At 37.4% G+C, this 15334-nt stretch overlaps 1 protein-coding gene across 1 annotated transcript; it reads left to right on the forward strand.

Moving 5' to 3' along the window:
- Positions 1 to 9804: 9804 nt before the first annotated feature.
- LOC100596576 (olfactory receptor 4C6) lies at positions 9805 to 10734 on the forward strand (the record flags this gene model as incomplete). The annotated part of the gene is made up of 1 exon (XM_003275244.4): positions 9805 to 10734. A coding segment is annotated over one exon (930 nt), but the record flags the coding sequence as incomplete, so codon positions are not given.
- Between the last annotated feature and the right edge of the window lie 4600 nt (positions 10735 to 15334).

Below are 15334 nucleotides of genomic sequence, written 5' to 3' on the forward strand. Positions count from 1 at the left end.
ATATTTATTTGTATCCCAGACCATGCTTTCTAACTCCAGACTCATATGTCTAACTGCTTGTCCAAATCTTCACTTTTTTGTCTAATAAACATTTCAAATTTAGAATGAAAAAAAAACTCCTGATTCCATAGCCCCTCACCACCACCATCACCACCACCACCACCATAACCATCACCACTACCACCACCACCATCACCACCACCACAACCACCACCACCACCACCACCACCACCACCTCCATGTTCCTTTCGTAGGCTTCATCTTCTCAGTCGATGGCAATTTCATCCTGTCAATTTCTCCAACTAAAAACCTATATTTCTATTGCATGAATGTTGGTGACCCTCTATTATAGTTTGGATGTTTGCCCCAAAACCTCATAATAAAATGTGGTCCCTGACGTTGGATGTGGTCCCTAATGAGAGGTGTTTGGGTCATGGGGGTGGATCTTTTATGGGTAATATAGTGAGAACCCAACATTTCTCAGGGCCTTCAGTAACACCACCTTAGTGTGAGTAACCTTTAGTTCTCATCTAGATCACTGAAATTCATTCCCTAACTTGCCCCCATGCTTCTACATCCACTGCCCCTAACTTCGTTCCAGTTGAATCCTAACACGACAGCCAAAGTGATCTTATCACAGATAAGGAAAGCTTTGTCTTGCCTCTGATGAAAACTCTCCAATGGTGGTCCATTTCACTCTCATCAAAAATAAAGTCCACTACCATGTTTATGACCTCATCTCTTCCTACTCTCTAGGTTTCTGCCTTGCTGGCTAGCTGACTGTTCTTCAAATCCAGTAGACACACTCCTCTATGCATTATCCACATGGCAGTCTCCTCACCCCCTTCAAATGTTTGTTCAGCATGATGCACTCTGTGAAGCCTTCCCTGACCACCTACTTAAAGTTGCAGATCATCTTCAACTTGGATGGTTCTCCTTCCCACACTTCACTTTTCATTTTCCTATGGTACACTTAGATTTCTTGTTTTTTCTTTTTCTTTTTTTTCTTTCTTCTTTTTTTTTTTTTTTTTGAGACAGATTGATGCAACCTCTGCTCACTGCAACCTCTGCTTCCTGGGTTCAATCAATTCTCCTGCCTCAGCCTCCTGAGTAGCTTGGAGTACAGGTGTCTGCCACCACGCCTGGCTAATTGTTTTTTGTATTTTTAGTAGAGACTGTGTTTCACCATGTTGGCCAGGTTAGTCTCGAACTCCTGACCTCAGGTGATCGGCCTGCTTTGGCCTCCCAAAGTGCTGGGATTACAGGCATGAGCCACTGGCCCCGGCCAGTACACACAGACTTCTAACAAAAGATGCCATCTACTTATTTGTTGGTTTATTGTTCATTTTCTCTTTCCCTCACTAGAAACTAAGATCATCAGGGGAGGAATCTTTATTTGTTCCATTCACTGTTTTATCTCAAGCACCTGAACTATGTCTGACCCATAGTAGTTATGCAATATTTCTAGAACTATTTGGAAGGAATGAATACAAATCTAATATGGTAGAATAAAAATATGAGAAAACTTGGTGTACTCAGATCTTTGGTCATATATGGTAAAAAGAAATCAGACCAAAACAAATATAGACCTGACTTCAAGAAGTCACACAAACATTTTCAAAACATTGCAAAATATTTTCAAAACATCTAATCATATATAAATTACTGTAAATCATATGAATTATTTTAAGTATTTTAAAATGTTGATTACATAAGACATGTGGAAAATTAACCATTACATAAAGTGATCATTTTTAATATCATTTTTAAAATGGCTTAGAATACAGTGTTAGGCATTAAAGGTAAAAGCTATTCCAGTTACCAAAGAATTTTCATTCTGTTTTCTTTTTATCCTTTACTACCTTAACACAGCCTTTCAAGATATCCAAGTATGAAACATTTATCCTTTCCTGTGAATAGCCATAGTCCATATTTGTTGATTATTTTTCATGTTTTACATACTAAACTAGCCACTGAAAATCAAGTGATAAGAAAAATATATAAAAGGCAATGCTCTCATGGTGATTATATTCAGGTGAATGACATAAAAATACTAACAAATACAAACTAAATGAAAAGTATAAGTTCAGATAGTGAAGGGTATGATGAAAGAATTAAACAATGTGTGATAAACAGATATTAGATGTATTACTGTAGTCATTAGAACAGCAGCTGGGTTAGAGATTTAAAGAAGTAAATGAATAGCTGTGTGTTATTCCCCTCCCCATTTTCCCTTACCATGAACCAGTTATGCTAGCCCATGTCTAAGTGGTTCCAGTTTATGGGATAACATTAGACAGTTAACAAAAATGACCCTGAAATGGAAGCCTGTGCACAATTTGCAAGGATTAGGCTCTGAAAATTGGAATGATCATTTTAGTCCTTGATAACTTTACAAGTTGTTGGACATAAAGGAGTCAATGTGAATAGAATCACTTTTTGTAGAGTGGAGATGTGTTACGATTTTTTATTCATTTTGTTTTGAGGTCTCTCTCCTGAGAGTGCCCACAGCTCCAGCCCTGCTCAGACCAGGAATTCAAAGGATGTAGTCATGGATATTTACAATGTGCCTTTTGTGGATACTTCTTTGTCCTGGGAGACAGGCCAGGGCCTAAGTGTCTGACTAGGATCGAGAGTTTCCTCTCACAGGAAAACTGTACTGGCAGATGTCCTTATGGCTCTTGTCTGACCTGTGTCCAATTTATTCTTAACAGGACTGCCACTTTCTGTGACAGCCCTGACTGGAGAGGGTAGGTGTGGGTGAGTGTGTGTCAGATGAAACACAACGAAGAAGTGAAACCAAAATGCATGAAACAGAAGAAAGGTATGACTCACAGGTTTCAGAGAGGTGAAGAGTGCCCACAGGAGTCTGACCAATGTCCAGAGGCAGCAGGGGGCTCAACAAGGGGAAGCAAGAAAGAGAGGATCTGTGGGTCTATGCCTTTATTAAAGTCCATGGGCATTATCCTTTAGATTTTCCTGCAAGGGTTGTGAATTGGCTAATTTAAAGAAGACTGGTAAGTAAAGGGAGGACTGACTTGCATAACTCTGACATTAACTGTTAGGTTTTATCATAGCCAGCAATTGTGAGTTTGCTGGGTTGTGGGTCAGTAAGTGAGTAACAAACAGGATATATCACGAACAGCCAGGCCAAAGGTAGCAGAGTATGACTGGGTTTTAGACAATTTATGTTGGGCCTAAAAATAAATGCCAAAGAAGCAACCACATTAAACAAATTTATCACAAGAAGGAGTGAAAGCTATAATGCATTACTTCCAAAATCGTAAAATATTACTTAAAAATGTCAGTTATGAAGAAATTGGAAATAATTTAAATAAACAGTTTTGCCTAGATGCATATTTTCTGATCACAATGGCAACTTCCTGGGCTCACATATGACTCCTGTGTTGGAAATGGAATCTAGAGATGAGATTTGACAGAGGTTTCTGCCAGTTTGTGTGTTCTAGTTACTGTAAGATTGTGGCCATTCTGCAATTCAGGTGCAGATCACAGTGCAGAAACATGGCTTAATGGTTAATACTGTGATCTAAATTTCTGCTTGTGGAGAAGCATGTGGGTCTCACCCCAGGGGTGTTCTTGCCCCTGAGAACATGCTATTATTGAAGAAAATAGATGGGAATTCACTGGATTACAGATCAGATTCTCCATCAGTGGAGAACTGGCCTCAAGGGACGCAACTAGAATGATGCATTTGTGACCCATCACAGCTGCCCAAATGGGCAAAGCACATTCATATAGCCCAGGTCAGTCACTCAGTGGAGATCATATATTCATGATCTACCTACTCAGAAATGGATCGCAAATTTTCTCCACATTCATCTAAAAGTACAGTCAACTGGAATTCAAAAAGAAACATGAAATGATTTGGTAAATGCTACACTTAGATACCTTTTTAGCAATTGTTCTTGACTGGAGACTGTTCTTAGTTATAAATGTCTTGGTAACCCAGGAAAGTTATTTCTTCATTAGGCTTACAAATTTTTATTGCTTCTGCTTTAAAACTTTCTTTGAAAACACTTGAAATCCTAGTTCTACAAATCTGACCTAGATTTAATAACTGAATGACTTTTCCCCAATTTATATCTGGAAAGCTTATTTCCACAGTCGGGAACACCACCTTGAAATAAATTCACCTGGTTTTGGACTTGATGAAGTTATTTCACGTGAATTAATTTTGGGTGTGGTAAGATCTTTCGTTACAACTCAGATGACCTCAGAATGTTTTTACAACTACCCACTTTTAAATGGCTATAAAAACTAAGCCCTAAAATTCGTATTATTTGGTTAAATATTTAGCACGTAGATTTTAGTTATTGCATAGAATTAGAGCATATAAATTACTTTAAAATTATTAGTTAAACTAATTTCATTAAGTATATACATCTTTAAAAGTATGACTTTTATATAGTATGTCAGTAATTCACACTGGATACCTGTTTGCTCTAACTTTAAGCAATATTTATTCCTGGATAAGAAAATTCAAGTTATGAACTAGGTTTTATACTAGAGTTATTACTTAAGGTAGAACACATTATTTTACTTGATCTACTTTCATACCCCTTTGAGCAAATTTTTTTAAAATTAAATGAGCCAGACTCTAAGAAATGAAAATTGGTAAATAAAATAATATGTGTTGATTTCCAAAGAGTGCCCATAGTAACCAAGGAAAGGAGTACATAACCTATCTGGAAATAGTTACTAGGAGAGTCTATGATGCTTTTTTCCCCCAGTTTCACTTTCTTTTTTCTCCTCTCTTTCTCCCTCTCACCTTCCCATATCTCCTCTTACTTTTTTCTTTCTCTCTGCCTTTGTGTGTGTATATATCTGTCTCTATAGCTATATATCTGTATCTCTCACTTTCCTTTCATTTCTTTCCTCTTCTCTTCCTCCTTTTTATTTTTGGGCTGAAGGCCCTTTAACTCTTTTGTACTATTAGTCTTCAATCTCTGATTTTTTAAGAAGTATTGTTTTGCTTAAAATGTGTAATATATAATTAATATTGTATCAGATTGGTGGTTTTAACTTAAGAATGAGTTCAATTCGTATATTTCTCTATGTGTCAAAACATAACTACTAAATTTAGTTATAAGGGTAACTACCAACAGGAATGGCTGTAGAGATGGTGATGGTACTGGTGATGGTAGTGGTGATGCCAGTGGTTTAGTGGTATTGACAATACAGGTAATTTAGGAACATTCTGAGAAAACACTAACAACTTATTATAAACTCCAATTTCAAAAATTACAACATTATTACCACTTCTATACTTTAAAATTCTATTAGAGTTAGCTACATTGTCACTAGTCCCTAGTTTTATGAAAAGAGAAAGGAATTGGGAAGTCATTTGCATTAAGGGATTGTTTTGAAGTCCTTCAGTGATAAATCCTAGTTGGCTAGTTGAATAGCCACAGAGCTTAATAGTCTATCTAGGTACTGAAGCATTCATTTGGAGAAAATATTGCATATGTATATATATATATATATATATATATGTGTGTGTGTATATATATATATATGTATGTATATATGTGTTTATATATATTGATCCAAATAGAATTAAGAAAGAAAGATCAGCCACAGAATCAGGTTTTCTGGAATTTACATCCTAGCTATATCACTCATTAACTCTGCTACTTTGAGGAAGTGACAAACTCACTATGATAAATTATAATTGTTGCTATTAATATTGTTTTTTAAAATGAGCATATTTATAAATCTACTTAGACTAAAATAATTATTACTGTATTTTATCTAGTAATATATGTTTGCTGAACAAAATTCTGATTTATTTTGTTATATACAATGCATACCTATTAGATAGTAAGAATAAAAATAATAAAATTGAAAAGTAAGAAATCTACAAAGGAAAGGCAAATAAATTATAGAAAGGAAAAATGTCTTACTACATTATTGATGAGAATGAACATTTTGGAAGCAAAATTTGGCAATGCTATTCATGTTTTAAAATGTTAATATTCCTTGAGTCTGCAATTATATTGTTAAAAGTTATCTTACAGTAATACAATTTATTCAATATGTGTATATATACATGCATGTATATATGCATATATATTCAAATTGTATATATACACATGTGTATACATAGATACATGTAAACATGTACATATATAAACAATGTGTGTGTGTATATATATATATATATACACATGCATACATACCATATATACAAACTTATGAAGATTTTCAATGCAGCATAGCTAAAATAACAGAAAATATAAATAACATAGATCTTCATATAGAGACATGCAGTGCTATCAATAATTTTTATTAGAATTAGCGTATATATGTGTATGTATTGGGACCTATTGATGTGTAATTACTAAATTGCATATACAAAATCCTAATTTAATATTTCTAAGTACAAATGCACATACGAAAGAATAAGTCATCCTTAATAAATTGAAAAGTGTTCCAGAAGTCAAAATTAGAACCTGGTGTATGTGACTCACATTCCTTGCTCTGTGTTTTACACTGCGCAAAGTCCCTTTGTCCCTCCTCTTGGCCTTTGTACATCTGCTCCACCTGCTGGAAGTAGCCCCTGGTCTTCCTTTATCTTAACCACAGTCTAGCTTTAAGGCTTAAATCATTTCTTTTCTTTCATTTCTTTATGAAAACAGTTCAGTTATTTCTATTCAACCGTTATTTCTATTGTCACTATTTTACCTGCCCTTTATTTAAGAAAATAGGTCACTTTTGACAACTTTTGGGTTATCTGTTGTCTACTTAAATTAGTAGGAAAAGTGAAGGAAGTATAAAGCTTTAACTATAATTGCCCCTGTCTTTCCTAGAACAGCTCTTTAAACAAGAATTCCTTACTACCCACTATGCAAGAACATGCCATGAAGGTGGCTGATGGTGTGATTCAACATTGAACTGGAAGTTCAAGGTACACAGTTTAATTATTGATGTAGGCTGAGTTGTCTAGGAATACACAGGGTAAAGGATGACAGTTAGGAAATGTCATCATTTAGCTTATTGGATAGGGAGATAGCAACCAGACTCTAGAAGAGATTTACTTTCACCCATGGAGGATGGGCTGGCACCAGCATTATCTATGTCCCACTGCTCACTGCATTTTCCTTCCAATTGATAAATGATATTGATGTCCACTGCATCCTTACTATTCCCAGGAACTTTGAAAAATGTGGAAGAAGTAGCAATTCTTAAGCATTTGCTTATGGAAATAAGAGAAACATGTAATAAACATAAAGTAATGATATATAGAAAACACATCTTGTGAGTGGGTGGAATAAATATTCAGGCTGGTGACAGTGGCGGTAGGCAGTGGGGGACTTTACAGACATGTGACATGATCAGGAAAACAAACACGAATACTGCACTCCCACCCTTTATGGGTATTACCTCCATTAGCCTTCACGGCAGTTTTGTGAGCCATCAGGCAAAAATACTGGGGCGCTGTGAGGCAAAGCAGTTGGTAGCCTGGGCATTGCAGTTAGTCACATGCCTGCAAGAAACTGTGAGGCAGCTATGCAATTTCTCTAAGCCTCAGTTGCTGCTTCAGAAAATCTAGTCATAATACTTACTTCATATGGCTGTTCATGATAATCAAATGAGAAAAAGATGTTTAGTCATTGCCCATAATCAGTAAGTAATACACACATGGTAGCTATGGCTTCTCTTTCACTAATAGTGCTGTTGCAGAAATTGAGGATTGGGGAGGTTGAGATTACAAAGCCAGTATGTAGCCTGGCTAGGACTTAGTGGTAGGTTTGCTGTGTCTACATTCAGGAACATACCCTTTGAACAGAAGATTAAGTATGGAAGAAAATAACAGGGTGTGAGTCTGGCAGGAAGTGAGTGGGACTGATGGTGGAATAAATACAGTGAAGCACACAAGAAATGAAGTCCGAACAGTAAGAGAAAAGGGGCTGGTGAAGAGAGTTGAAATATCAGGTGGAAAAGTTCAATTCTGTTCCGCATCAACACAGAGTCATACTAGGTCCCAAACTTAAGGACAGACAGGGCATATATATTCTAGAATAGCGGCTTTCATTTTTCTGAACATGAAATGAACAACTCCTCTAAGGAAATCCTACCCAGAGACATAAACAATTAATGCAAATAACAACTGAGTGTTTGTGTTTGAAGAGGACAGAGCCAGTCCTGCTGATACTCATCTAGGAAACCATCCTTATGCTGCAGATGAGAAAACCGAGCTTCGGAGATGCCAGCAGCATGCTCAAATACAGATTAAGTTAGTGATGCAAAGTGGAATAAAATCTACTTGTCATTTATTGACACCCAAGCCAGCGTTCCTTTAACTTCACAAGGATTGTTGCAAGAAAGAACTCAGTCTTAGGGCTGAAGAGGAGAGGATGAGATTAGTAATATATGGTACTTCCACAGTTTCCTGTGGTTGTTCTGCACTCAGTGTAAGGAATGGGGTGGAGTGGGCTACTGAAAAGCAGGAGTGACTTCTCAGCATTAACAGAGGGGCATAATCCAAATATCAATGTGAAGCTTTGCTTTTTGCAAAATTCCTTAGATGTGGCATCAAGGGTCTGCTTTATAGTCCCTAGTAATATGAGGCATGCTTTACTGCAGGTTTTTCTCTTGGTTGCAGTAGTAACTCCCCTGAAATACAATCTATTCTTCTCTTCTCAAGTGATGGGATATACTAGGTATGAATGGAAGCTGTGTGAGCAAAATGCCAGCTCCACCACCAACTAGTTTTATAATCTTGTGCAAGATATTTAACTCCTAAGGGCTTTGGTCTCTCTTTACAATGGGAGTAGTATAGGTACCTACCTCATGTGGTATCATGAGGTTTAAATGAAATAATACGGCTAACATGTCTGGCATAGTGCCCAGCAGCATTGTTAGCCTAAAAGCTAATTGCTTAGTTGTTGTCATTATGCTCTGAAATCCTTTGTTCCACTTAGGAAACAGAGGAAACTGAAAGGAATGACTTAGGCTAATTCAAGGTTCAAGTCAGTTGTACTGCGGATCTGGAGTTTGCTGAACCACGATGGTTTATAATCTTCATTACTGAAAAACGTATTAGTCAGGGATTATATAGTAACTACTTTAGGTATATGATGATCATTTAAAATTTAGAAGAAAAGCACAAAATTAGAAAAGAATCAATTTTTTTTTTAAAAAGCACAAGAATAACCTACTTCATCACATTACTTTTAAGATAAACAGGATAATAATTGTAATAGATTTAGCATAGTGATTGGTGAATGATAATGTCACAGCATAATTACTAGAGAAGCTGTATTGATATTTGAGGGTACTGATTCTGGCATCAGAAAATAAGGTCCAAGTTCTGGCTTCACTACTGAATAGCTATGTGACCTTGCTTAAGGTTCCTAAACTCTATGAGAGTAGGTTCCTGTTTCTGTAAAACAAAGTCAATCATAGAATTATTCTAATGCCTGGAATAAGGAATTGCCTCCAAGGTGAGGTAGGTGCTAAAAAAGTTATCTATTAATAATAACTATTATAAAGGTAGGAGAAGGAGGAAAAAATCTATTTCGCATAGAAACATAATTTAGAAAGGGAGGTGAAAAGGCTTGGGGAAGCCTTGCATAAATAAAGTATTTCTCTTTTAAATTATTTATTTAGCACATTCTTAGAAGTCAAATGCCTGGATGGAGAATACATGAATAAAAACAAACAACAAATTCCCTGAGGTCCTGGAAATACAGGAAGCAAAATTAGTCACTAATTAGAAATCATATCTTGTTTATTTAGGATTCTCAACTCTCAGCTGGAACTCATATCAACACCTGATAAACGGAAAATCAAAACAATGGGACCGAATTCATTCTTCTGGGTCTCACAGAGAACCCGGAGCTGCGGAAAATATTTTCCGCCGTGTTTCTCGTCATATATGTAGCCACAGTGTTGGGAAATCTACTTATTGTGGTAACTATGATCACAAGTCGGAGTCTGAGGTCACCTATGTATTTTTTTCTTACCTTCTTGTCCCTTTCGGATGTCATGTTCTCATCTGTCGTTGCCCCCAAGATGATCGTAGACGCCCTCTCCAAGAGCACTACCATCTCTCTCAAAGGCTGCCTGACCCAGCTCTTTGCGGAGCATTTCTTTGGCGGTGTGGGGATCATCCTCCTCACTGTGATGGCCTATGACCGCTACGTGGCCATCTGTAAGCCCCTGCACTACACGATCATCATGAGTCCACAGGTGTGCTGCCTGATGGTAGGAGGGGCTTGGGTGGGGGGATTTATGCACGCAATGATACAACTTCTCTTCATGTATCAAATACCCTTTTGTGGTCCTAATATCATAGATCACTTTATATGTGACTTGTTTCAGTTGTTGACACTTGCCTGCGTGGACACCCACATTCTGGGCCTCTTAGTCACCCTCAACAGTGGGATGATGTGTGTGGCCATCTTTCTTATCTTAATTGCATCCTACACGGTCATCCTATGCTCCCTGAAGTCTTACAGCATTAAAGAGAGGCACAAAGCCCTCTCTATCTGCAGCTCTCACCTCACGGCGGTTGTATTGTTCTTTGTCTCCTGTATTTTCCTGTACATGAGGCCTGTGGTCTCTCACCCCATAGACAAGGCAATGGCTGTGTCAGACTCAATCATCACACCCATGTTAAATCCGTTGATCTATACACTGAGGAATGCAGAGGTGAAAAGTGCCATGAAGAAACTCTGGATGAAATGGGAGGCTTTGGTTGGGAAATAACTGCAATGCTGAGAACATCATGTATTTCCCAAAAGGAGAGGTCATTCTTTCAGAAATGTGTAAGAGCTAAAACTGTCCATTCCTCACTGGCTGTCAAAGGAAGCTATTTTTGAGACAGAGTCTCGCTGTGTCACCCAGGCTGGAGTGCAGTGGCACTATCTTGGCTCTGCAGTCTCCACCTCCTGGGTGATTATTCTGCCTCAGCCTCCCCAGTAGCTGGGACTACAGGCACGTGCCATGACACCCGGCTAATTTTTTTATATTCAGTAGGATGGAATTTCACCCTGCTGCCAAAGCTGGTCTTGAACTCCTGAGCTCAAGTGATTCCCCTGCCTCCACCTCCCAAAGCGCTGGGATTACAGACATGAGCTCTGTGCCCAGCAGAGAGGAAGCTTTTAAAATTGTAAAACTGGGTTTATGATTCAGATTCAGTGCAATTTAGGTATTATGATACTTTCCTGCTTTATACCCTTCCCTAGCTTCCCATTGTCTTGGAAACAAATATCAATAATATAATATATATTCAATAATTTATTGAGTGATGAGGTTAGAAGTTTGAATTAATATGTGAATAAATTGTATAAGGAAAATGACTATTGGAAAAAGAGATATTTAAAAGTATTTCATAAAGTAAATAATTAAGTACAACTTATGGGATTTTATTTGTGTAGGATACACCAAAAACAAAGAAGGAAAGATACAGAGTAAGCTAAAAATATTTTAAAAATCTAGTTACACTGAAGGTGGGGGCATGGGAGATGGTGATGGAAATAGTGATGGAGAAGTGGTGTTTAAAGTCAACTGTATACAGTCAGCCCTCTGTATCCACGGGTTCAATATCAACCAATCACAGATCAAAAATATTTGGGGAAAAAAACCCAAAATCAGAAAATGACAAAATAACAATAAAACATAATATCAACTTAAAAATACAGTATAGCAATTATTTATGTAACGCTTACCTTTGTATTAGGTACTACAAGTGATCATGGGATGATTTAAAGTCTACAACAGGATGTACACTGGGCATATGCAAATACTCTGCCATTTTATATATGGGACTTCAACATCCACAGATTTCATTATTCATGGTGGTCCTGGAACCAGACACCGAGGGGTCACTGTACTCCCTTGTAATGTTCTCCTTTCATAAGTAAGGCAAGTGCAGTAGTTTATAATTTGTGTAATTAACATTAAACATTTTTAGAAGATAACATGAAATAAGCCTGATTTTCTCTTTTTTAAGAAAACACAGTGCTTAAAATTTCCAAACACAACGGAGTTGTTGGTCTGCCCTATTGCTATAAGTAACTGAAACCTAGACAAAACATATAAGACACCTGTTTTTAATATTAGGCAATATAGAACTGGAGAGTCCCTTAGAGAAGGGAAACTAATTAGGTGAGTGCTAGGACCGCTGCAGGCTTCTGCTAGGGGAAACTTCTGGACCATGGTCTAGGCACAGAGAAGCCAGCATGTCATCACAGTTGAAACAGAGATCATAGCCCAGGGTAGTGGAAGAAGCTGTAATCTGTGGAGCAGAGTACTAGAGAGGAAGGAGCAATGCAGTCTTCACAGGGTCCAGTGCAGCCTGAGATAGTTGCTGAATACTAAGAATACTAAGGTGTGCCTGTGCGGAGTGAAACTCAAGACAGACTAAAAAACAACAACACTCAACATACATGTCCCTTGCAATTTAGGACTTTGCCTCACCTAGTAACTTAGGGGCAAGCTGAAAACACATCATCATTTTGTAACTGAAAGACAGACACCTCAGTTGCCCTGGCAGAAGACAAAAGATATTGGAGACTTGAGCATGTTTATTGACTCAGCCTAAATGTGACACACATTATCTCCACTCACATGTCTTGCATTTCCAATGTGAAGATATATTAGTGGCCAGGCAGATAAATTCTAAGATTGTTCCACCTAACTGAAAGGGAGCATAAAATATAGCAGAGCACATGGAATATTTCCTGTGAATTACTATCTCCAGTATAACGTTTCAGTGAAGTGCCAGATTTTAAATGTATCTTTCTCATTCCAAAGTTTGAACTCTTTCAACAATTTTATTAAGCAATATGACTTGAGAACCTCAATTTGGTTGTTTCATGGAGATGATCCCAACTTCTGAACAACTGGGAAGATTCAAAAAATACTTTAAAATGTTTCAGTTTATTTAAACACTTTTGATGTGCCAGACAAAGGTGGTAGCAGATGCAAATAAAACCAAAAATAGTGACTAATATCTACAGAGCACTTATCATATCCCAGGCACTTTTCTAAGCACTTTATAAACATTACCTCCTTTAATCTTCATTACAAATCTATAAGTTCACTACTGCTATCAATCATTTTGCCAGTAAACCATCTGAATCTGTAAAGATTAAGTAACTTGCTCGATAAATCGCTAAACCAAATTTTAAACCCAGTTTGGCTTCAGGCTTGTAAACTTGTCTGTACCGAGACCTTGGGTACAATAAGTGGAAGAGATATACAAATTAATTGAATGTAATAGGTAAAATCATGTACTGGAGAAGGGGTATGAGCTAAAAGTAATAAAAAATGATGGTAATAAAATCTTGTTTTCAGGCTCATTGGCATATAAACTGTGGGAGAAAAACAATACCCACTTGAGCAGAATCAGCCTATGGAGGAGAGAACCAGGAAAACAAAACAATAAAGAAGATGCTCACATAAGAGAAATTATGGAGAATTCTACTTATAATTGACCTGAGATCCACAAGATATAATGAAAAAGGATTTGGGAAATTAAAACTATCATGGAAAAAGATAGTTTATATTGCTGGAGGGTATTCCAAATATAAAGTTAAAACATTTTCTTAAAAAAATAGGCAGTCCTTAGTTAAAGAAACATTCGTGTATTTTTTTTTTCAAATCCCAGACACTCATACAACACTTGGACTTGCTACTGGGCTTCTGACATAGCATAATCTATAAGAACGTGGGCTATAAAGACAGGGCTTCCTTTTCACCGCTGCCTAAAATAGTTCTCAGCAATAACAGGGAGTCAGTAAATTGAATTTAATTTTGAGTAGGGAATATTTCTGTGGACGCTCTTGGTGACAGGTACCCGTGGCAGAGACTGCTAATTGTCCACTAAAGCCCATTCTTCCCTCCTCTGCAGCAATACAAGGGTAACCACCTGAGCAGTGCCTACCTTCCTCAGCCCCTGTGCATCTAGGTGTAGCTCTGTGACTAAGTTTTTGCCAATTGGATGTAATCAGAGGAATATGTATAATTTGCAGGCTGAAATCCATAATGTTGGACGTGTGTTCCTCAAGTTCATAGCCCCTTCTTGAAACCTAATACCAGGCTGGTGGTGTCACAATTATAGATGACTACGCCAAGTGGCTATGATTCTCAGATTGGTATGTATACATGAAATACCCAGGGTTAAATTCAGATTATGATTCATCAGGTCTAGGGAGGGGCCCAAGATTGTGCAATAATTCCAGCATGTGGCCCACACTTTGACCCTGAAGGCCGTAGGGGTGATCAGGCAAGAGTTTGAAAGGAACCTGAGTCTCTGAATGAAAAGGAGGATATGTGCTGCCAGCCTGGACCATTTACATGGGACTATTGCGAGCAAAAGAGTAAAAAAGAATAAAATTTCTATACTTTATACCACTAGCTCATTGGGTTTTTCATTTATACCATGTAGCATTACTCAAAGTAGAAGAGAAGTCAGAATATTCATGAGACCATTCTTTTCTTTCCCTTTTCTCTTTTATTAACTTTTATTTTAAGTTCAAGATTATATTTGCAGCTTTGTTACATAGGTAAACTTGTGTCATGGGGGTTTGCTCTACAGATTATTTCATCACCCAGGTATTAAGCCCAGTACCCAATAGTTATTTTTTCTACCCCTCTCCCGCTTCCAACCCTCCACCCTCAAGTAGACCCCTGTCCATTATACCCTTCTTTGTGTTCATGAGTTCTCATCGTTTAGCTCCCACTTATAAGTGAGAACATGTGGTATTTGGTTTTCTTTTCCTGCATTAGTTTGCTAGGATAATAGCCTCCAGCTCCATCCATGTCCCTCCAAAGGACATGATCTTGTTATTTTGTATGGCTGCATTTGAGAAATGCAAATCAAAACCACAATGAGATTATCTCCCACCAGTCAGAATGGCTATTATCAAAAAGTAAAAAAACAACAGATGCTGGCGAGGTTGTAGAGGAAAAGGAACACTTATACACTGTTGGTGAGAGTGTCATTTAGTTCAATCATTGTGGAAGACAGTGTTGCAATACCCAGTAATGGGACTGGGTATATACCCAAAAGAATATAAATCGTTCCATTATAAAGACACATGCACGTGTACGTTCATTGCAGCACTCTTCTCTTTATAATCCTATATTCCTAGAAGGAGGATAGAAGGAGGAAATTCTGATATTTTATGTTACAGACAAAAGTAAAATTCCTTACTCAACATTCCGAGTATTTTTCCATTGCGTGAACTATCAAAACTGATACCAATAATGTTTAAAGTTCATGAAAATGCATATAATAGGAGAAAGTTTCAGGAATTACCTGCCAGTGTTTCATCTTCTTGTTGCTCCACCCTGGGGCAAC

The sequence above is a fragment of the Nomascus leucogenys genome, chromosome 4 (assembly GCF_006542625.1).
Source record: "Nomascus leucogenys isolate Asia chromosome 4, Asia_NLE_v1, whole genome shotgun sequence".
NCBI lineage: Eukaryota > Metazoa > Chordata > Mammalia > Primates > Hylobatidae > Nomascus > Nomascus leucogenys.